Source organism: Haliotis rufescens, unplaced genomic scaffold (genome assembly GCF_023055435.1).
Source record: "Haliotis rufescens isolate VD_foot unplaced genomic scaffold, xgHalRufe1.0.p SCAF_16, whole genome shotgun sequence".
NCBI classification, from domain to species: Eukaryota; Metazoa; Mollusca; class Gastropoda; order Lepetellida; family Haliotidae; genus Haliotis; species Haliotis rufescens.
Window position 1 is genome coordinate 4,989,382 of NW_025963846.1, and position 22,706 is coordinate 5,012,087.

The 22,706-nt window shown below is 40.6% G+C and overlaps 1 protein-coding gene across 2 annotated transcripts in view; it reads left to right on the top strand.

The window, feature by feature from the left end:
* LOC124144239 (protein-serine O-palmitoleoyltransferase porcupine-like) overlaps positions 1–21,774 on the top strand; it is a 30,484-nt gene extending 8,710 nt beyond the window's left edge. Inside the window, exons 2-13 of one of the 2 annotated variants that reach the window (XM_046513546.2) lie at positions 2,167–2,452; positions 4,289–4,502; positions 5,393–5,433; positions 7,106–7,293; positions 7,871–7,977; positions 10,241–10,366; positions 11,900–12,000; positions 13,866–13,942; positions 15,309–15,372; positions 16,131–16,216; positions 19,791–19,895; positions 20,139–21,774. In XM_046513546.2, coding sequence (XP_046369502.2) covers positions 2,179–2,452; positions 4,289–4,502; positions 5,393–5,433; positions 7,106–7,293; positions 7,871–7,977; positions 10,241–10,366; positions 11,900–12,000; positions 13,866–13,942; positions 15,309–15,372; positions 16,131–16,216; positions 19,791–19,895; positions 20,139–20,237 — 1,482 coding nt within the window. In that variant the 5' untranslated portion in view covers positions 2,167–2,178 and the 3' untranslated portion in view covers positions 20,238–21,774. The other variant, XM_048396811.1, reaches the window with a different exon arrangement.
* Positions 21,775–22,706: the final 932 nt, after the last annotated feature.

The window sequence follows — 22,706 nt, forward strand, 5'->3', positions numbered from 1 at the left end:
TTTTATGAGAACCATTCTGATCGAATGTCACTGTCTGAATCAGCTCTCAAGACGTTGCTATCACACAGTTTGTGTACAGCTCACCTGACTGATGAATTTACACTTGTTCTAGTGATATTTCCTTTTCTGGCAGGGTAGAAACGATATCCATTTGTCTTCTATTCATGCTTAGCTTCAGGAGTATTTCTCAACAAACTTTCCATATTTCTTTAAGAAACTGTATACATATCAGGCAAGTGCTGACCCTATGCTTTTGCTGTTCTGGAATTTTAGATTTTTTTCTTTTTCATTTCCAACCTAGTCTGCCTTTCTTTCAAATAATGTTAAGGTTTGTTTCTTTAGCATGACAAATCGTGACATGTGGTCCTGTGCACAGTGCACAGGTCACAAATCAGGAGAAGTTAAGCAACGTTGGTCGTGGAGAGTAGTTGGATGGGTGACCGTGTTCGACAGCTTGGCTCCTGAGAGTTTCTAGGGCTTCGGTCCTGCCCCACACTGAGGCACTTGTTACATGTGTTGTCTTTTTAGACAAGTGACTTTGTTCGAAATATGCCTTTGTTCACACAGCTGTGAATGGGTACCCGATAGGATGAGATGGTAATGTGACTGTTAACTTACTAGCACCTCACAGGCAGCTTGGGTTGTATACTCCCAGGGAGCTGAGAATGACAATCAAGTGCACACTGGTCCATAAACCAGGGTAATAATTATGTAGCGCCCTCAGTGTGGTGAATAGAATTTGGCACATTGTGAATGGATTTATTAAACAATTCAAAAGTTCTTTGCATGCTTTTAAAGCTATGTATGTATATCAGGCTAGTGCTGTACTGTTTTTTTGTACTAATGAGGGATTTTTTAAAGTATCATACACTGTGTACTGTTTGTGTTTCCAAGGCAACAAGACAGACTTCGGTTCAAATAAAGTTAAGGTTTGTAGTTGGTGCAAAACTCATATATCTATCATACTGCCGTTGGGAAACTTGGCATATTTTTCAGGTATATTTAGACTTTCTTCCTGTCCAGAGAATACCAAGGGCTTTATCCAGGCTCACAGGACGATATTCATTCCCAAGTCTGAAACAGATTTCAGTAGAAATTCCGAAATGGGAAAGAAAAAATTGCGAAGTTACGTTATTATATAATAATAAATGTTATTGCTTTGCACAGGTGACTTCACTGTTACACTAATAACAGGAAGACCCTTCATCTTTAGTTTTATAATCCTGCATTGAACGAGATATTGAAATCCCCCTAAATTTAAGAAAATAAGGACTTTTAAGGAAATCCCACATTTGATCAAAATTTTGAGGGGTTTTCTGATTTGTCTGCCAAGACCATTCCTAGCTAAATCCTTTATAACTCATAAACCATTTAATATTTCTTCATGAAACTTTGTATGCGGACCATGCATCAATTTAGGAATTTTAAAATATTTCAGCAGCCCATCAAACATAGAGTTTCTGACTACTGCACAAGTGTTATTGACCTTAGAGTTTGTTCTTCCATGGTGAGGTGAGGTGAGGTGAAATGGGGTTTAACGTCGCGTCCAAGATTATTGCACTTATATAGCCACGTGCATGCACGTGTGTGTGGCTGCTTGTACTAGACCGGACTGATGCCGATTTATAGTGCTAGCTCACTGAGATACCATGCCGCAGTTTAACATGAATACCCCACTCAGACACAGTATACTGACTCCGAGCCTACCAGTCCTTGTTTTAGTTCCTTAATGCCGAGCGCCAGACAGGGTAACAACAAGTACCATCTTTTAACGTCTTTTGGTATGACGCGGCCGGGGATCGAACTCCGGACCTTCCGCTGTCCGGGCGGACGCTCTACCACTAGACCACGGAGGCGGTCTGTTCTTCCATGGACTTCTTTCCAATAATGGCCCTTTTGGCGAATGCCCTCTCATGTGTTATATTCCAGTCATGTGTTATACCCCTGTCATGTGTTATACTCCAGTACTGTGCCTCTGTGTTAGCATCATAGGTCACCTCCATAGAGGGTTATGTCAGGAGAGCTCTAAGTGAACTTTGACCACCCAATCTAAATGAAGGATGAGTGGGTTCTTCAGCCAATCAGATGTCAGCTTTCTATGACAGCTTTTGTAACATATCTTTATCACTTTTCAGTAAAGTAATTTTCAAAATGTTATATTTTCAGCCAGACCTCAGAATGGAGATGGACTTCGACCCCGAGTTTTACGAGGATTATGACGAGGCGGATCTGATGCGGTATTTAGAAGATGAGGAATATGGCCCTGAGCTTGCAGAACTGTTGGCGTCATATAAACAAGAGATGGGATCTGATCCAGAATACAACCGTGTGCCTTTCATGGAGCTGTACGAAAACTGCCTCCACCCAACCATAACACAGGCCGTCCAGAACATGATGACGCTTCTCATCATGTGCTTGTCTTTCAGAATCGTGTGCCTTCTGGGGACCATGGGTAAGTAGTGGAGGGAGTTGACAACATTTCATCCAGAGTTGGGAGGGATCAAGGCTTGCCAAGGTCAAGGGCATGTTGATTTCCATTCTAACAGCTCTTGTTGGTGAAATGAGGTTAAGTTTTGTTGAACAGCTGTTTTCACACTTTGTTAACAATTCAGGGCTGGGGCTAGCATTAAAATATCCCCGAGCCCCGTTCCACAAAGCGATCGTAGCACTACGATTGTCGTAAGTCTATGTTAAAGTGTGGGAGTTATGATCGTCTTAGTGCTAAGATCACTTTGTGGAACGGGGCCCTACAGTGTAAATAAAGATGTATGGTTGACAAAGTGTGATCCTGCATCCATCTATGTCTGTCCATCTGCATGTTAATTTTCTAGGAAGCCATCAAGCGTTACCCAAGGCTATAAGATGCGTCACAGTGGATTTCCTTACATACAAGGGTTCATTGACAAGTGGCATAGGACATTTTGTTTTTAATGCTGTGATCCACTTGTCAAGACTCGGTTGTTTACAGGGTACTGAGATATCTGTAGAACATTGTTGATTGTCTGTGTAATGCAGTTCAGATTACTCCCAGTGATGTAACAAGTCTCCCAAGTACTGGAGCTTTCAGTTCTTTTTGCCATGACACCACTATCATGAGGTTATTCTCAGAACCATTGGGTACAATCATATTTCAGAAGGACATGTTGTGTTGTATCAAACCGAGTTGTAAAATGATATTTTCTGAAGGCACACATCTTCCCGAGGCAAGCATGTCCACTAGCCTATATCAAAGCATAGTGAGTGAGTGAGTTGGGTTTAACACCGCTTTTAACATTATTCCAGTTATATCATGGCGTGTCAGCTTAATGTGGGAGCCTAAAGTGATGCAGGTCTCAGACGTTTACCACTTCAGTGAAATCCACAAGCACGGGTATGGTGCTGACAAATCTAGAAACATAATCAGGGCGAACCGGGATACGAACCCACAATCATAGGTTTCTGGCGTGCCCAAGGGACACAACTCTGCACAGCGAATCACGTCGTCTTAGACGACTGGGCCACCCTTGCCCCCTCAATGCCTAGTTTCTACCCTTGCCACATCAAGGCCACTTTCCTTGGCTCGACCCTGGCGCCGCCTCCCGTAGATCACGAGTTGTGCCCCTTGTAATGAAAACAAGATATCCAATCAGGTCACTGTTCTTATCTCTTAGAGCTTCACAAAGATGGCGACTACAATAGGTGTCGGCCTAGTCGATCAGATAACGAAAACATTCACGATTTAATCCCTGACACAAAAACATAAGCAATTGTTGGGGGGGGGGGGGGGGGGGGGGGGGGGAGAAGAAAAAGACATATCTGTGTCAACAAAGACAGGCAGCGGTAATTCACTTTCATACGAAGGTGTACCAGCCATGAATATTGATTTTGCCAAACGTTCGACGTTCTTTGATTGGACTACCTATGTGCGATAGTCCAATCATATTTATCACAGGAAAGTGGGCTTGACTTTGATAAAAAAGCTCGTGGAAACTTTTGCCTCGGGAAGATGGAAGGTACAAAGCTAAATTGTTTGTTTCATTTAGTGATGATTACAACAAATGTGAACAAATATGATCTGACTAATGTGAACGTTTCTTGTATTTTGTTGTCTACCATATCAGGGCCCCATTCTGTAAAGCCATCTTAGCGCTCAGGTGATCGTAACTCCCATACTTTAACACTGGCTTACGACTGTCGTAGCGCTAAGATTGCTTTGTAGAACAGTGCCCTGGACCATATTATTTGGCTATATATGTCACTAGGTATATTTTTACACATGTTATCACCCTATTGGTGTCCTTATCTTCAGGCTCTGGTGATCTCGGTGCTCCCCCTTGGTTCCTGCATCTGTCCAGTGCCATGTTTGGTATCATCGTCCTGCACAACTTCTTCAACATCTCCCTCTTGTACCTCCTTGTTGGCTGCGCAGTTGCCTACATCACTCTGACAGTCACCAGTGTCTACTGGCGCCATCTCTGTGGCACCACCGTCTCCATAGTGATTGGTGTATATATTATAGTATGGTATGTGGATTAATCTGCATATGACAACAGGATCAATGTATAGATTTCAAGTTTATTATTCTTTCACGGCGATATTTCTGAATAGGTGTTGGTACATTATTCACTTGGTTGATAAAGGTACTAACATTTGTACTGAAATGTCGCACTGAAAGATTGAAAAAGTTGAAACCCACACTTTGATCCTGTTTTCAAATGTCTTTATTGAAGATGCAGCTCCTGAATATCTCTTGCAGATTGGTTTATTCATTGTAGGTGAGGTATATGATAATTTTTATTTCAATAGATAAACATCAGTTGATACTAATTTGATTACTACTAAAAAAGGCAATTATATTTATTCATATGATGATTCTTTTTAAAAATTTAACTTTATATATGGATGCTCATTTAATATATGAGGTCATGATAAAATTTGACATGTATTTAGGGGATGGGGGGCATGATAAAATTTAACATGTATTTGGGGGGTGGGGGACATGATAAAATTTGACATGTATTTCGGGGGGTTGGGGTCATGATAGAATTTGACATGTATTTGGGGGGTGGGGGACATGATAAAATTTGACATGTATTTCGGGGGGTGGGGGGCATGATAAAATTTGACATGTATTTAGGGGGTGGGGGTCATGATAAAATTTGACATGTATTTGGGGGTGGGGGTCATGATAAAATTTGACATGTATTTGGGGGTGGGGGTCATGATAAAATTGACATGTATTTTGGGGGTGGGGGCATGATAAAATTTGACATGTATTACATGGGTACAATGTGTGAAGCCCATTTCTGGTGTCCCCCGCCGTGATATTGCTGGAATATTGCTAAAAGCGGCGTAAAACCATACTCACTCACTCACTTCACATTAAAAAATTATATATATATTTTCTTTGCAGTGAATTCCTAATAGATAATACCACCTGGCATATGATACGGGGTAAGTGTGGAAAATGATTACTTAATCAGAACTGTTGCTGAAATTAGAACTACTATGTAACGGCTGAAATGAAGTTAAAGAACACCTGATTCTCTCATATGACTAACTGTTAATCTGTCATGGCAATATGCATTGTAAGTGGTTAATACCATCCATCAAAGACTTAGACTAGGATGACAAGAGCTTAAATTTGATGTTTGGCCAATTTGTATCCCTTTTTGGTACATACATAGTATGAGGCATTTCGAGAAAACACTGCACCTAACCAATGTCTATCATACCAAAATGTCTCACTGGTTTTTAAGCTTCCTGAAATATGTAATGGTGTTTGCTCCCTCAAGGTGGTACCACTGACCCCCTGGGAAATACCAAACCTAACCCACCTGCTGCACCCCTCATGGTTTATTCTCCCGGCAGTATTTTATTGAAGCACAAATCCCACACATCGGCTATTTCTTAAATAAAGTCACCTCTGCAATGCCATTATATGGATGATGATGATGATGATGATGATGATGATGATGATGATGATGATGATGATGATGTAGACTAACATTTAGTCTCTGAAATCTTATATTACACAATATCCTTCTTGACTCTAAAAATAATAAAAAAAAAGTCCCTATGCTGATTTCAGAGTGTGCTTGAGCTGGCTAGACTTGCTTTTGTATGAATTTCTAGATTATTTTTTTTCATAAAATAAATATATTCCATGGTCATGGTGCAGGACTAATGATGATGATGATGATGATGATGATGATGATGGCTAGACTTGCATTTGTATGAATTTCTAGATTATTTTTTTTCATAAAATAAATATATTCCATGGTCATGGTGCAGGACTAATGATGATGATGATGATACTGGCTAGACTTGCTTTTGCAGAGCTCCAGATAAGCTTTTGGTGTTGTGGGTATTTTACCCATGCATTTTAAAAATCATTGGGTATCAGTAATTCTATCTGCGTATTCAAATTTCTGTTACCCACTAGTTTTTACACATGTGGGTATTTAAGTTAAATATTTAAAAACACTATTCATCTAGTCCCTGCAAACTGGTGTCGTGTGGGTTCGAGAGCTTTATAGGACTCAAAAATACCACGATACTTCCACAAGAAAGTGTGATGGCAAATGATCATGATGTAACTGTCATCGAGGAGTTTGGCAAGGTTAACGGAATGCCCGTTTATAATTTAAAAATAAGTTGCTGATTTGCTAATCGAATACGCAGGGTTACTTCACAATATTTTGATGATACGCACAAGTTTTAATTTTTGTAGCGTATCTGTAATGTTCGTTGTGTATTTGATACGCTTGGATGATATTTTACTGTGTATTTCTGCATTTCTGATGCGTATTTCACGCAGATACGCAGCTTATCTGGAGCTCTGTTTTGTATGAATTTCTAGATTATTCTTTTTCATAAAATAAATATATTCCACAGTCATGGTGCAGGACTAATGATGATGATGATGATGATGATGATGAAATGGAAAAAAGATCATGATAATAACATGAATTGGAAAGTTATTTAATTTGCGATTTGGGATTTTTTACTGTATTTGAGCCGGTGAAGATAATCAGGTGAAAATACATGCAATACAATGTTGTGACTAAAAGATGCTTTGACTTAGTACCTATGTGCTTGTTGTATCTGTGTTTTAACACTCCAGGTGCTCAGATGATTCTGTCCATGAAGATTATATCGGTGTCGTTCGACCTTGGGAACGGTACAGTTACCTCCCTTCCAACCATATTTGAATTCCTGGGATACTCTCTGAATGTTGGAACTGTGGTATTCGGACCCTGGGTCAGCTACCAGGATTATATGACAATATTAGAACAAAATAAACGATCAATAGTAAGTATATATCAGAGTTATCTCCCTTCACAAGTTGTACTTTTTGAAAACAGGAATGAAGGGCTTCAGCTTCCTTTTCTTCTCCAGTATAGGTCCAAGTACCTTTCTCAAGCTGGTGATAATTGTATTAAAAACTGTACTGAAACATCACATTTTAGTTAAATAAAGAAATTGAAATTGATTGTGCCTACAGCTGCATAATACACCATAATCTGGTGCCCTCGGTCCAGGTAACAGTGGTGTTGTAAATAACATGTGTCAAGCTGAGACCATCTTCCTGAGGCAAGGGCGTTAACTGACTATAAAAGTCCAGTTTCCACCCTGCTGATATCTCAGGTTGAAGCCAATTTTGGATGATAAGTTTATAGGAAGAAATCATAAACCCATTCAATTAATACTCAGTCTAGTGCAAACACTATGGAAACATAAACTTGTCTGGGTTTTAGTTGCTGTGATATATACTTTTGAGTGTGTCTTTAGTTGAGAAAATTAACAGTTTATTCTGACATGTCTAGAGTTAACTATGTCTATGTCCATGGAGAGCCATCTTGTATGACCTGACTGTATCTGTCTGCAGTCAATGTCATGGGTGTGGAAGGTGGTGTCCAGCGGAGTGCTCTCCCTTGTCTGTCTCATCCACTCAACCTGCTTCACCCAATGGCTCATCTTGGACAGTGCCAACAAGTCAGTAGCCATGTAACCATGTAGCAGTGTAACAGTGTTGCTATGTAGTGATGTAACTGTCTAACAATATAGCAGTGTAACAATGTAGCCATGTAGTGATGTAGCATGTAGCAGTGTAACAATGTACGTGATGTAGCAGTGTAACAATGTAGCCATGTAGTGATATAGCAGTGTAACAATGTAGCCATGTAGTGATGTAGCAGTGTAACAATGTAGTGATGTAGCAGTGTAACAATGTAGCCATGTAGTGATGTAGCAGTGTAACAATGTAGTGATGTAGCAGTGTAACAATGTAGCCATGTAGTGATGTAGCAGTGTAACAATGTAGTGATGTAGCAGTGTAACAATGTAGCTGTGTAGTGATGTAGCTGTCTAACAATGTAGCTGTGTAGTGATAATAGCAGTATAACAATGTAGCCGTGTAGTTATATATCCAGATAATAATATAGCAATAAAGTATGATACCCATGTAGTAATACCAGCAACACAACAGATCAGTTGGTCAGGCTGAGTGACCTGGTTGTTTGAGGGTCTTTGTGCCATGAAGCATGGATCATAAGTGATAATATCAATCACTTGTTTGTCTGGCCCGGATTCATATAATTTACAGGTCTTACATTTAGCTAGACTACTGCTGAATGTAGTATTTACCAAAGACTACACAAAACCTATATAGCCATGTAGTAATCTAGTAAAATGATAGTGTAGTACTACAGTCATGTAATAATATATCCATGTTATACTATTTAGTGCTATGACCATGTTGTAATATATATAGAGGTTATCACGCGAGTGTGTTTGGGGATGGTAAATATCCTGCATTAGGAATAAACATTGTATTTAGCGAGCCTTGGCGAGCTAAATACATAGTGTTTATTCCTAATACAGGATATTTACCATCCCCAAACACACAAGCGTGATAACCTCTTTATCATATAATGTCATTCTTTAACTCTTTGTTGCAAAATCGCTTTCCCTCTCTCATAAAAATTACCGATACATTGCGAGTATTCCTGGAATGCGCGCATTAATATTTATTACGTCACAGGGTAAGTGATGTGTCAGTCGGACAGTGACAGTAGCCAATATAGTTCCAACTGAAATCTGTTTCTTTAATTGCCTTTCGCGGCAATCCATCCGCTGTCCGCTAGAGTAACTGCCCTTTGTCAAAGGGAAGCTACTCTAAACCTAGTCTACCAGACGTCACGGCTGTTGTTGTTGACAGTCGGGCTGTCCTGTCATAACGTTAAGAAGTGCAACCAGATGTACACACAGGGACAAAACGAAACAAGGTAACAATTCAAACATATTTCGGCCAAATCCAACTATTTTAATATGTGGAGAAGGTTTCAAGCCGCAGAAGTCTACAAGCACAGATATGACTACTGATCCCGCTTGGCTAGGCCTCCTCGTGCCCTCGCAAAATTGTTTCTCCAAAGTTGCCAAAACGTATAAAATGCCTTTGCTACGTAACAGTTAGACACTGATTTTCAGTATAATAGACTGTCCTTTTGATAATGATAGCAATTATCTCTGTAGTTTATCCAGATTCCCGATGGTTAATTCTGACTCGATTGCCGAATGACAGGGCAACGCCATGTTTGTTTATAAACAGTGAAAGTAGTCCCTACTTGACCTTTGATATTTGCATCTCTATCCGCATATGACCCCAACGGATATCGTTTTTATCCGTTGGCTTTATCCTGCCGAGAAACCTACCCATTATATGATAAAGTGCTATAGCCATGTAGTTATGTGGCCATGTTGTAATATATCGTGCTATAGCCATGTTGTAATATATAGTGTTATAGCCATGTAGTAATATAGCCATGTTGTAATACATAGAGCTATAGCCATGAAGTAATATAGCTATGTTATAATAAATAGTGCTATAGCCATGTAGTAATATAGCCATGTTGTAATACATAGAGCTATAGCCATGTAGTAATATAGCCATGTTGTAATCTATAGTGCTATAGCCATGTAGTAATATAGTCATGTTGTAATATATAGTGCTATAGCCATGTAGTAATATGTCCATGTTGTAATATATAGTGCTATAGCCATGTAAGAATAAACCCTTTTTAATGTATTGAAATTATTTGTTGTGTAGCGATGTAGTAATATAGCCATTTAGTCTTAATATAATAATCAGCATACCCTGACACTCTTCAATAGATATGAACTATGTGAGGTATTTTTATATGTACATATTAAAGGAAATAATCAGCTCAGTCATCAGTTGTGGCTCTGTGTGTTTCAGATGGATCACAGCCTATCGGGATGCCCAGTCCTTCCGCTTCAGCCACTACTTCGTCAGCTACATCTCCGAGACAACATCGACACTGTCTGGTCTGGGCTCCACTGTGGTGGAGGACCAAGTGCTGTGGTGAGACCTAGGTCACAGTATAAACAGTGTACGACCAAATGAATTGACATAATCATCTGTACATCTTCCCAAGGCAAGGGAGTTAGCTGACTCAAAAGTCCAGTTTCCACTATTGCCGAACTAGGCTCCATTAATGGAGTTGTATTTTGGCTGGATTTTGCCATGCCTAGTCCAATCAAAATTGTGTAATGAAATCAACATCCCGTTGTAAACTGCCATGCAGATTGAGGCACTTCACGAAGTAAGACCTGTTTTATCACAATATAGATTTTATTATCGTTCAGATCGTCTTGACTGAGTGCCACCATATTGTTTGAAGCAAATGCAAGTGATATGAGAGGTAAAATCTGATTGGTCAATAGGAGGGACATAGAAGGGAGATAACTAGTAATAGCCACTGACAGTGCTGCAATCAAGCCCAGAAATTCCATCCTAGCTTGTTGAGGATGGAAACTAAACTTTTACAGTCAGTCAACTCCCTTGCCCCGGGAAGATGCGATCTGTAAGGCTGGTTGAGTCTTATTGTTTAACCTGTTGATAGTAACCATGTGCTATTTATTAACGTTAAAGTAAACACGAGTCCATGGAAGGTATCTGTGGCTTGTATGAATATATTTCTATTCATGGGTTGCCTAGTACATTCTCACATCAATGCACCATGCAGAGTTGCATCCCTTAGCCATGCCAGGATCAACTGATCATTCGTTTTAATCCCTGGTTTGTCAGCACCAGTGCCATGCTAGCTTGTTTCACCAAAGTTGTGATCATCTATCACCTACGTCTGACAATGCTTCCATCAGACATTATAGCTAAAATGGATTGAATTATCATTAAACCGCCAGCATGTTATCAGAAATGAGCGGGCCACTGTAAATTGATAATGCCCTCATATTGCTTGACGACAGGCCACTTTCACGCCCTTTGTTAGGTGACGTCATGGGGAAAGATGACGTCAAGTTCAATAGTGACGTCATCTGTTTTGTTCTATGACGTTTCCATATTTGTAAAAGTGGGTCAGTGACATTCGTGTTGATTGCAGTAAATGTTTCAAAACCGATATTGTTGTTTCTTTTTATTTGATAACAAATTCCATCCATTTTAGCTATAATATTGGTAACGCTATTTTTCAGGGCATTAGCATTTGTAGAAGTCCTCGGCCTTTTAAACGCCTCTCCTTCATCAGGCAGTTAATGGAAAACCTCAGGCTTCTGCAAATGAAAATGCCCTGAAAAATAGTCGCAGTACTGTGTCATGAGTGGGGCATCCATGTTAAACTGTGGCATGGCACAGACCCACAGACACACATACATACTTGAATGGGATGTTACACCCATATTCCCCTCCCCTCCCCCCGCCCTCCCCCCCAATAGCAGTGGTAAACCCAATTCAGTTATTCCCAGTTAGACAAGCTTCTCACTGTCACACAATCTGACCCTGTCCTACATGTTATACAAACCTATTGACAACAGTGCCATGACCTTGTGCTTGTAGTTATCAGCCTATATCAGCTAATACCCCCACGTCTTGTCCTAGGGAGAAGTCTGTGGCTCGGCCAATGAGTATGGAGCTGCCGAGGTCGCTGGTGGACGTGGTGCGCAACTGGAACCTCCCAATGCATTACTGGCTGAAGACATGTGAGTAGCCATGAGCCATCTTTATGTTGATGTGGTCATTAGTAATATCAGAAATATTAGTTTTTCGAAATGGTGGTCATTTACGACATTATGAGAAGTGGTCTTTTACATGGAGAGCTACTAAAAGCATGAACTTATAATTATTTAGGTGTTATTTTTTCTGCTAGATTGTGATGGACTGTATGTACAAATACCCTTGTATCAAAAGACAGTAAAGCTCTTTTTGTTATTAAAGCAATTACACCATAAATAACCAAATATTCTGGTAAATGTGTTATTTAAGTTGTTTGTTTGTAAAATAAAACCAATTTTGTTACATGGAGAGGAGGTGTGGGTCTTCCAGGAAAGAGTTCTTATAGATAGATTTCAAAATAAGTCTTGTAAATATGTATTGGGTGTTGGTAAACATGTATTGAGTAATTTTAACAAATTTCACAGCCGAAATGCAGGTGGAAAATCAAAATGAAAAAAATTGGTGGCACTGCTGGTTTGAGGTTTATTTCTCTTAGTATATGAGTGACATATTAACAACAGAACACATCAATAGAACATGTCGATTACTGCTTTTTCTAACTTTGAAAAAGATAGGGAGAGCTGATTGTTAAACCAAGAAATACTTGGTTTATTTCTGTTTTGTAGGCCATCGTCCCCTTTACAAAGTTGTTACATTCATATCATATATATATGACAATTAGGCGGTAGATGACACAGTATAATAACTATCAAAAGCAGATTTACATACCAGAGCTTCTTTAACCATGTTAACCAACTTGGCCCATATATTAAGGATTGACACATCATTAGCAGATTAGAAGTCAATAATTTACAAATATTTGATGAAAAATCCCAATTTGGTAAATATGAAATGGAGTTCATCTTCAATGCTATTAGGATTACACATCCTACAAATTCATTTAACAGTTATAGCTTATTTACATCATTATTACAACACAAAAGCATCCAGATAGTCTCAACAAGCATATATATCTTCTTAATTCCCCATCATTGATATTTGTAACATAATATTCAACAGTCAGCAATGACTTAATATTCTTATAATGTGCAAGTCATGTTGAATCATTGATATTACTAGACATATTTTGTTTCCCTCAGTCTTCTAATCTTTCTGAATGACAGAAAATATGAAATATCTCCAATATCTTGTCTAACCCATGCATATCTAAAATCATACATGTATAACAATATTCTTGCCCATGTCTTCATTCCTGCTGAATCTTACTTCTTAAAAAGGAGGTAACATTGCTTTGAATAGTGATTGTCAGACATTCTTAATTTATACCAGTACTTTAGTCTGGTCTGGGCGGGAGAAGTTACTGTAATAATCCCAACATGCCTGGAAATAGCTATATGTGACTAGTGTCCAGTAGAACATTTACTATCTCAGTACACCAGCCATGGACCAGTGGGTATTGAATGGCCACAATGGCCACTGAGTTGGGACGGTACTTGGATGGGGAAGACTGGTCAACCCTTCGGACCCCTAGCCTGGCATTCCAGGACTAGTGTCCAGTAGAACATTTACTATCTCAGTACACCAGCCATGGACCAGTGGGTATTGAATGGCCACAATGGCCACTGAGTGGGGACGGTACTTGGATGGGGAAGACTGGTCAACCCTTCAGACCCCTAGCCTGGCATTCCAGGACTAGTGTCCAGTAGAACATTTACTATCTCAGTACACCAGCCATGGACCAGTGGGTATTGAATGGCCACTAAATGGGGACGGTACTTGGATGGGGAAGACTGGTCAACACTTCAGACCCCTAGCCCGGCATTGTGTGCCATCACACTGCAACAGTCGTTGTGGTTTGCTTGTGTCATTTTGTTGTTGTCCTTTATTTCAGATGTTTTTAAATCAGCGAGACCCCTGGGTAATTTTATTGCTGTCCTCCTCACGTATGCAGCTAGTTCCATCCTGCATGTAAGTAAAGACGATGCACCAGGTAGACTAGTTGTCAGGGAGGCAGTACCGATACCAAGGATGATGTTACATAATAAGGCAGTTTTATTTACTAGTGACTCAATATTTCACTTGTAGAATTTGACTTGATAGTTTTAATTTCTTTTTTTGTTGTCCTTAAACTTGCAATTCCTTGTGTTCTGTAACAGCGGAGTTATTTTTTTCATAAACTGCTACTATCAAAGTAGACACCATGGCCCACTTGCACAAAGCGATCTTAGTGCTAAGATGATTGTAACTCCCATACTTTAACATAGGCTTACGATAGTCTTAGCGCTAATATCACTTTGTGCAAGTGGGCCCATTTATGGAACTTTAATATACTATTATAGCGACATTTCTGGTAAGGATCTATGGTTGTCAAACTAGTTCCAAGTAAACAGTTGTGTACAATCAACCTGGGAAAGGAACTTTGATTATATTTCACACACTCGAAGAAGACACAACACCGGAAGAAGCATGTCAACAAATCCATACCGAAGTACACAAGTTTGTCCTATTATTACACTATCTGGCTATAAAAGTGGTCATTGTGTATCTGGACTTACATTTGTTATCCATTAGATTACTTTTATCCAAGATTACATTCAATCTTATTTACATTAATTTTGGTGAAAATCGTGCATGAACTGATCGGCAACTCACATCAACTCACCATGAACTCGCCTTGAAAAGAACATTAGTTGTTCGGGATACAAAGGCTTCGGTCTTCCTACCACTGTATTGAAAATTTTTTTCAGTTTTTATAAATGCCATGACATTAAGTATTTTGTAAACTAAATCACCCACAGATAGGGAGAAAATGTGTGAACAGCTGATTGCTAATATACAGCTAAATAAAAAATAAACATAAACTTAATCTCTGCGTATGAAACATTGTCCGGCATACCGAACACAAGTACCGCTGAATTTGTAAATCATCATGTCTAGCGATGTTTTATCGTAAATTTCATGTTTTCATTTACCAAATTTGCAAATGTCAATACAAGCATACAATCTCCTATTGCTGCCATGATCATAACATGGGATATGCAGTATAGAAGTGTGCTTGTCAAGGGAAGTAACTGCATGTTATATTAGACCACATTGTTTTTAAGTATTGTAGCTTTCAAGTGTCAAACTGTCAGTGCTTTCATTTCTGGATATTGAGACGAGGTGATTGTGTTGAGCCTCACCAAAATACTGGTTATGAAAATACCATTGTTAGACACGTTTTTTCCTTCATATTTCAGTCTATTTATTGAATAACTTAACTTGTTGGAAGTCATTGATTGATCATTGAGAGTGTTGTTGTGATTTCAGTTGACCCTATGCTTTTTTGTTGCAGGGTCTGAACTTTCAGTTAGCAGCAGTTTTACTGTCATTAGGATTTTATACGTACACAGAATATGGTGAGACACATGTTTATTCATCCTTCTTCCCGAGGCAAGGGGGAGTTAACCGACTGTAAAAGTATGAATTCCATCCTTGCCGTGGCTTCATCATAGCGCCCCCAGTGGCTATTACATGTTATATCCCTTCTATGTCCCTCCTATTGGCCAATCAGATTCCACCTTTCATATCACTTGCATTTGCTTCAAACAAAATTGCGGCATCCAGTTAAGACAATGTGATCAATAATCAAGAACTTTATTGTATTTCCTTGCAAAGAGTATCAAATCACTTGATTAGAAACATGAAAGATTTGGAATTTATGTTGATGCCCAGTTGACGGTACACATCCTCTGCAAATCCTGCAATCAACCGAAATCTGTTCAGTAGTCACCATGTTGTTCATGAATCCGTGGCCGATTTCGTACTACGATTTTGATTTGCCAATGCATAAACTTGTATGTCCAGCCATAATATCTATCCATAATTCCAGCCTTGTTCAGCAAGGGTTGAAACTGGACTTTTATAGTTAATTAACTCCCTTGTCTCGGGAGGATGTTTTTAAACATTACGACATATAGTGTTCGAATAATGAGGCATGCACTATTTGAGAGGATGAGAAATAGATTATATAAAGCTGTAATCTCAGATTTGTTAGAATTAAGTAAGGATTTAACTTTCTTCTAATGTCAGTTTCACAAGTTTAAGTGTGAATTGAAAACACTATTTTATCAAATATTGACTGCAAATTAAAAGAATGCGTTTTTCTTTGTTTCAGTTCTAAGAAATAAATTGTCCCGAATATTTAATGCTTGCATTCAGGCAAGGATGTGCAAAGAAGACTGTGAACATACATACAAATATGTAAGTAAATGAATTATGATGACAGAAGCTGTAGAGGGATTCTGGGGCAGAGTGGTACCCTATGTGATGGGCATGCTTGTCCTAAGAGGCAACTAACAGGATTGGGTGGTCAGGCTCTGAGTGCCAGGGACTCCGGGATCCGGGTAGAGAATAGGTCTTCAGCAACCCATGCTTGCCCTAACAAGCGACTGTGTTTGTTGTAAGAGGCGACTAGTGGTGGGTCAGGCTTGCTGATCCAATTGCATGGATTGATGTTCATGATATTTATCACTGTATTGTCTGGTCCAGACTCGATTATTTACAGACCACCGTCATATAGCTGGAATATTCCTGAGTGCAGCGTTAAACAACAAACAAACAAACAAACAAACATTATAATAGTGTAATGAAGATCACTTTGGTTCACGTGTCACCTGGCTTTGTTGGTGTCATCCTGGCTTTGTTGGTGTCATCCTGCTCCACAGATGTAACTTCATGCACACGCAGATACAACTACAGTCAAGTCTCGTTAATCCGACACTCGTTTATCCGACAATCGGCTTTATCCGACACAAATGATGGGAACCGATTTAATCAGTGCTATTTAGACCCGTTAATCCGACAGTCTCGCACTCCGACTCCGACACATCTAATTTGCAACGAATTGCTGAAATCACTCATTAATCAGTCTCGTTAATCCGACACAGTGATCAGCATACTCCGTGGTTATCTGCCCGCTAGTACACAGCCCGGTGTTTTGATGCGAGACAAGTCGGCAACTAGCTGCATATTACAACGGCTGCTGAGATACACTGGCTTAACAATAAACAATTACTGCTTTAAATAAACAAAACAGGATTAATCACATGCCTAGATTACCTCACTCAGGACTAGTTTCAAATCAGCGACTTCCATTCCAGACTATGCTTTAAAAATCAGTCATACAGTCCGTAACAGTAGTTTTGTGCTAAACTTTAGTGGTTGCATGATTAGAAAACATATTCCGCTGACATTATAACACAACAATATGTGAATATTTCATTTTTCCTTATCCTACGTGTTCGTATCGTTATTTATCATGTAGTTGTCCAATTTTCGATCACAAACGTTTATACTACCTAATTTCGTTTATCCGACATACTCGTTAATCCGACATAATCATATGCAACCATCTATGTCGGATTAACGGGACTTGACAGTACTTGCCTCGTCCAGACTTGATTATCTCCCCTGTGTGTGATACAGCTGGACTCATGCTGAATGGGGTGGCAAACCATCTTCACTCACTCATGACAGAAACACTGGATTAAGCCAATTGTAGAGGTTCTTTTCTTCATGATGTTAGTAAATGATGTTTTTCATAAATATGACATCACAACCTATTTATCTCTTATGCAATAAAAACATAATTCAGTAGCGTTCCAGTTATAACAAGTGTTTGGGTCTGAGTGGTAGGACTTTGATTTTGACCTATTTTGGGACTAATCTCCGGTAGATTTTCGCCTTTGTTTTGCTTTACATGCAGTAAATTCTATTGAATGGTAATATGAAAGAGTTCTGTGTCACAGTCTGGTCAATTTTTACTATGTGCCACAACTCTGTTTGGGAATCAATGTTAGTGCTACAGCTGTTGTAAGTTCATCATGTTCATGTTAATGTTCTGAAGTTATGATCTGCCTAGTACTAAGATCACTTTGTGGAACAGGGCCCTGGGTTGTAGGAATGATGGTCTCTCATGCTCCCTATTTGTCTCAGGGGCAGATTGGGATGAAGTGATCAGTTGAGATGTATGTGGTACCCTGATGACATGGATCATCGCTTGTGACACTTGCATTGCACAGCTCAGACTCAATTATTTCCAGATGACCTTGATCACATAGCTGGAATCTCACTCACTCACTAACACACTCACTCACTCACTCACTCACTCACTCACTCACTCACTCACTCACTCACCCACCCACCCATGCACTCACTCACTCACTCACCCACCCAAGTACACACTCACTCACTCACTCACTCACTCAAGTACACACCCACCCACCCAAGTACACACCCACTCACCCACTCACTCACCCACCCACCCACCCACTCGCTCGCTCACTCACTCACTCACTCACTCACTCACTCACTCACTCACTCACTCACTCACTCACTCACTCAACTACCCACCCACCCACTCACTCACTCACTCACTCAACATGTTTCAGCACTGTATCAGCTTGGTCACCACAGACATTCATGGAAGTTGTCTGGATGTGTCTCACGTTGCTGTCAAGGCAACCGAAATGGGATAAGATGTAAAGAGAGAATACTGTTGTTTTTCCTCCTTCTTATCTGTTAATGGAAGTAAAGGAGCATATGGAAGTCATGTTTAAAAACCAGTATGTGTGTTACAGGGCCGCCCTCTAGTGCTACTCACCGATCTGTGTCCGTGTGTTACAGGGCCACCCTCTAGTGCTACTCACCGATCTGTGTCCGTGTGTTACAGGGCCACCCTCTAGTGCTACTCACCGATCTGTGTCCGTGTGTTACAGGGCCACCCTCTAGTGCTACTCACCGATCTGTGTCTGTGTGTTACAGGGCCACCCTCTAGTGCTACTCACCAATGTGTGTCTGTGTGTTACAGGGCCACCCTCTAGTGCTACTCACCAATGTGTGTCTGTGTGTTACTGGGCCACCCTCTAGTGCTACTCACCAATCTGTGTATGTGTGTTACAGGGCCACCCTCTAGTGCTACTCACCAATGTGTGTCTGTGTGTTACAGGGCCACCCTCTAGTGCTACTCACCAATGTGTGTCTGTGTGTTACAGGGCCACCCTCAAGTGCTACTCACCAATCTGTGTCTGTGTGTTACAGGGCCACCCTCTAGTGCTACTCACCAATGTGTGTCTGTGTGTTACAGGGCCACCCTCTAGTGCTACTCACCAATGTGTGTCTGTGTGTTACTGGGCCACCCTCTAGTGCTACTCACCAATCTGTGTATGTGTGTTACAGGGCCACCCTCTAGTGCTACTCACCAATGTGTGTCTGTGTGTTACAGGGCCACCCTCTAGTGCTACTCACCAATGTGTGTCTGTGTGTTACAGGGCCACCCTCTAGTGCTACTCACCAATGTGTGTCTGTGTGTTACAGGGCCACCCTCTAGTGCTACTCACCAATCTGTGTATGTGTGTTACAGGGCCACCCTCTAGTGCTACTCACCAATGTGTGTCTGTGTGTTACAGGGCCACCCTCTAGTGCTACTCACCAATGTGTGTCTGTGTGTTACAGGGCCACCCTCTAGTGCTACTCACCAATGTGTGTCTGTGTGTTACAGGGCCACCCTCTAGTGCTACTCACCAATGTGTGTCTGTGTGTTACAGGGCCACCCTCTAGTGCTACTCACCAATGTGTGTCTGTGTGTTACAGGGCCACCCTCAAGTGCTACTCACCAATGTGTGTCTGTGTGTTACAGGGCCACCCTCTAGTGCTACTCACCAATGTGTGTCTGTGTGTTACAGGGCCACCCTCTAGTGCTACTCACCAATGTGTGTCTGTGTGTTACAGGGCCACCCTCTAGTGCTACTCACCAATGTGTGTCTGTGTGTTACAGGGCCACCCTCTAGTGCTACTCACCAATCTGTGTCTGGGTCTCCTTTCTGTCTTTCACCTTGCGTACCTGGGACTCATGTTTGACAGCAGCTCAGAAGAGGAAAAGGTAATTCTTTGATATGTTTTCTCCGGGTGAGATTGTTTTTAAAGTCTGATTGAAGAACTTTTTCCATTTTTGTGTTTACTATGTCGCCAATAGAATACTTTCTCTACCATTAGCATCTTAAAAAATATTGAAAAATTTCTAGCTTCAAATATAACAAAAGTTGAATTTCTGAAGGATTCTGATGCTAGAACTGCTAATCAGCCTGAGCCTAGCGTCCTGTTTACTGTGTGTGTTTGTTGCCAGGGCTACACGATGAGTCACACCCTACGGAAGTGGTCGGCATTGGACTATGCCAGCCACTGGACCGCTCTCGGGACCTTTGTCTTCTTCTGGATGATCTAGCGCTGCATGACAATTCCTCAAGTCTGCAGGTGCACTTCTGTAAAGGACGGTGTACCATTTAACAATCATGACTGTGGCAAATAGTCTGTTCAAGGTGTATAAATGAACAACTGCTGAGAGTGTTTCATGTGTTAAAAGCTATAACTCTGGTACAAGTCAGAATACCAATCAACAGACTCCTCTGACAGGGGCAGTTAATCTGTTCAAGGTGTATAAATGAATTACCCCTGAGAGTGTTTCATTTGTTAAAAGCTATAACTCTGGTACAAGTCAGAATACCAATCAACAGACTCCTCTGACAGGGGCAGTTAGTCTGCGCAAGGTGTATAACTTAACAACTGCTGAACATGTTCAGTGTGTAACTTACGTATCTGGTACAGGCTAACTTACATTGGAGGAAAGAAAAGCAAATGTTGCTGAGAGAATAGGACCAGAATACCTTGATAAGGTTGGCAGGCTAGATGGATAGTACAACCATGCCTGTCTAGGGATCTGGTCATGAAGTGCTGTGTGATTAAAAAGACCTGAGTTTCTAATCAATATCCCAAGAACATGTGTTGGGATATGATAAAGACATTGTTGCATTCTCACAATTCATTGGGGCTTTTTATGCTGAAATATAGAAAATCGCTTCTTAAATATTTGCTATAAAAGGACATGCTGAAATAGAAAAAAATTGTCTTAAATAGTTTCCATGAAAGAAAACATTTCATAATATATATACCTGTGTACATAAGAGGCTCAGAAGAATGCTGGTGATCTAGTCTGATTTAACATGTTCTTTTCTCTTAATACAGTAATACGTTTTTTAAAAATTGGTTTACCTATCCATCAAATCAACAAATGAGAAAAAATGAATTTTTTTACTTATCCTGCGTTACTCTTTAATGCATACACTGCTTTCTTTTGACAGAAAACAAAGCTGTGTGAGGTCCAGCTGAAAAATAAGTTGTTCCAACCAGTTGTAAGGCAGACCCTGTCACGCAGCACCCACGTGACCACAGAAGTGATGATGTCACGTATCTGCACATTACTGCTTGTCGCCTGGATGACAGGCTGTATTCAATAAACTCCTCCAGCTACTTGTGTTCATCCTTTGTGGTTGCACAGGGTTAGTGGCTTTTTGTCACAGGAATTTTACATCTGCTTTGTTGTTCCAATCCGCCATCTAGATTATTTTACGTGGTCACGTTCATCGTGGCATATGCTCCTTATTCTCTTGCACGGCTTGGTTATTGTTGTCTATTACCTTCTATCAACTATTTATTGGTATTAAAGGTAGGGTTTTCTCACTTGGTTGTATATAAATTTAATATTTTAACCACCATTAATGTTGGTTTTAAAATCATTGAATTATTATCCCTTTGTGGTGATTTCAAATTGACTTAAATGATAGATTTATACTCCATCGTTGCTCGGGGCAAGAAGTTGCTCAAGGATCCACACCCTTTGTGTTTAGACTGAACTGCCTTGTGCTCAGCGAAGAGAAAGTGTTCTTTTTGCTCTTCATGTTTCAACGCGTCACGCCGAAGACCCGAGTTCGATTCCCGACATGGGTACAATGTGTGAAGCCCATTTCTGGTGTCCACCGCCGTGATATTGCTGGAATATTGCTAAAAGTGGCGTAAAGCCATACTCACTCACTCACTCATGTTTCAATGAGTAACAGAAGGTATTCGACAGCGTCTTAGTCAACATTCTCTTTGTCACGCTAAGATGTCAGTCCCTCATCCCCGGGATCCATGTTGCGATCATTGCGCCTTCAGCCAAGACATACTCCCGTAGGCTCCTTGTCTAAACAAAGCTCCGAGTCTTCCAGATCCAGAAGCCACTCCCCTGTCCATTGGTCACAGGGCGCCATCCGAGGGCGCCTTTATCGCTAACTTTGAGGGATTTCCATCGGAACTGGACATGCACTTACGCTTATACCAAGTCTTGGACTGGATGGCAGAATGCCATGGCACTTTTGCGCCCTCCCCGAGCCCTTGGGTGGCCTAGAAGGACATTATCTGGTCTAAGCCGACCACCGTCCCACCGAATACCATGTTGAAGGACATGATCAAGGCACTTGATGAGGACTTCGCCAAACTATCGCTTACTCCTGCTTTCAAGTCACCTCATTTTAAGAAAGAGGACTTCCCTGTCCACGCCTTCGAAGTAGCTGATACGGCTCACACCTCATGAAGACCTTCAGCACATGACTGGTTTGTCTAAACCAATGAGTCTCAAGGTCTTGGATACCTGTATAACATTCATAGAAAAGGAGATCCGGCGGTCTTTGAAACCATTGTTGGCATTAGCATCCTCCTCCCGTGCCATCGACCAAGACCTGACTGAGACAAACCCAAACAGGACTGATCATCTGCAAACCATGATATATTACCAACACCGACAGATTAATCACATGTAATGACGGTCCTGGCCGAGAGCACTGCCACTCATCGACTTGGCTATCTAGCCCTCACAGAT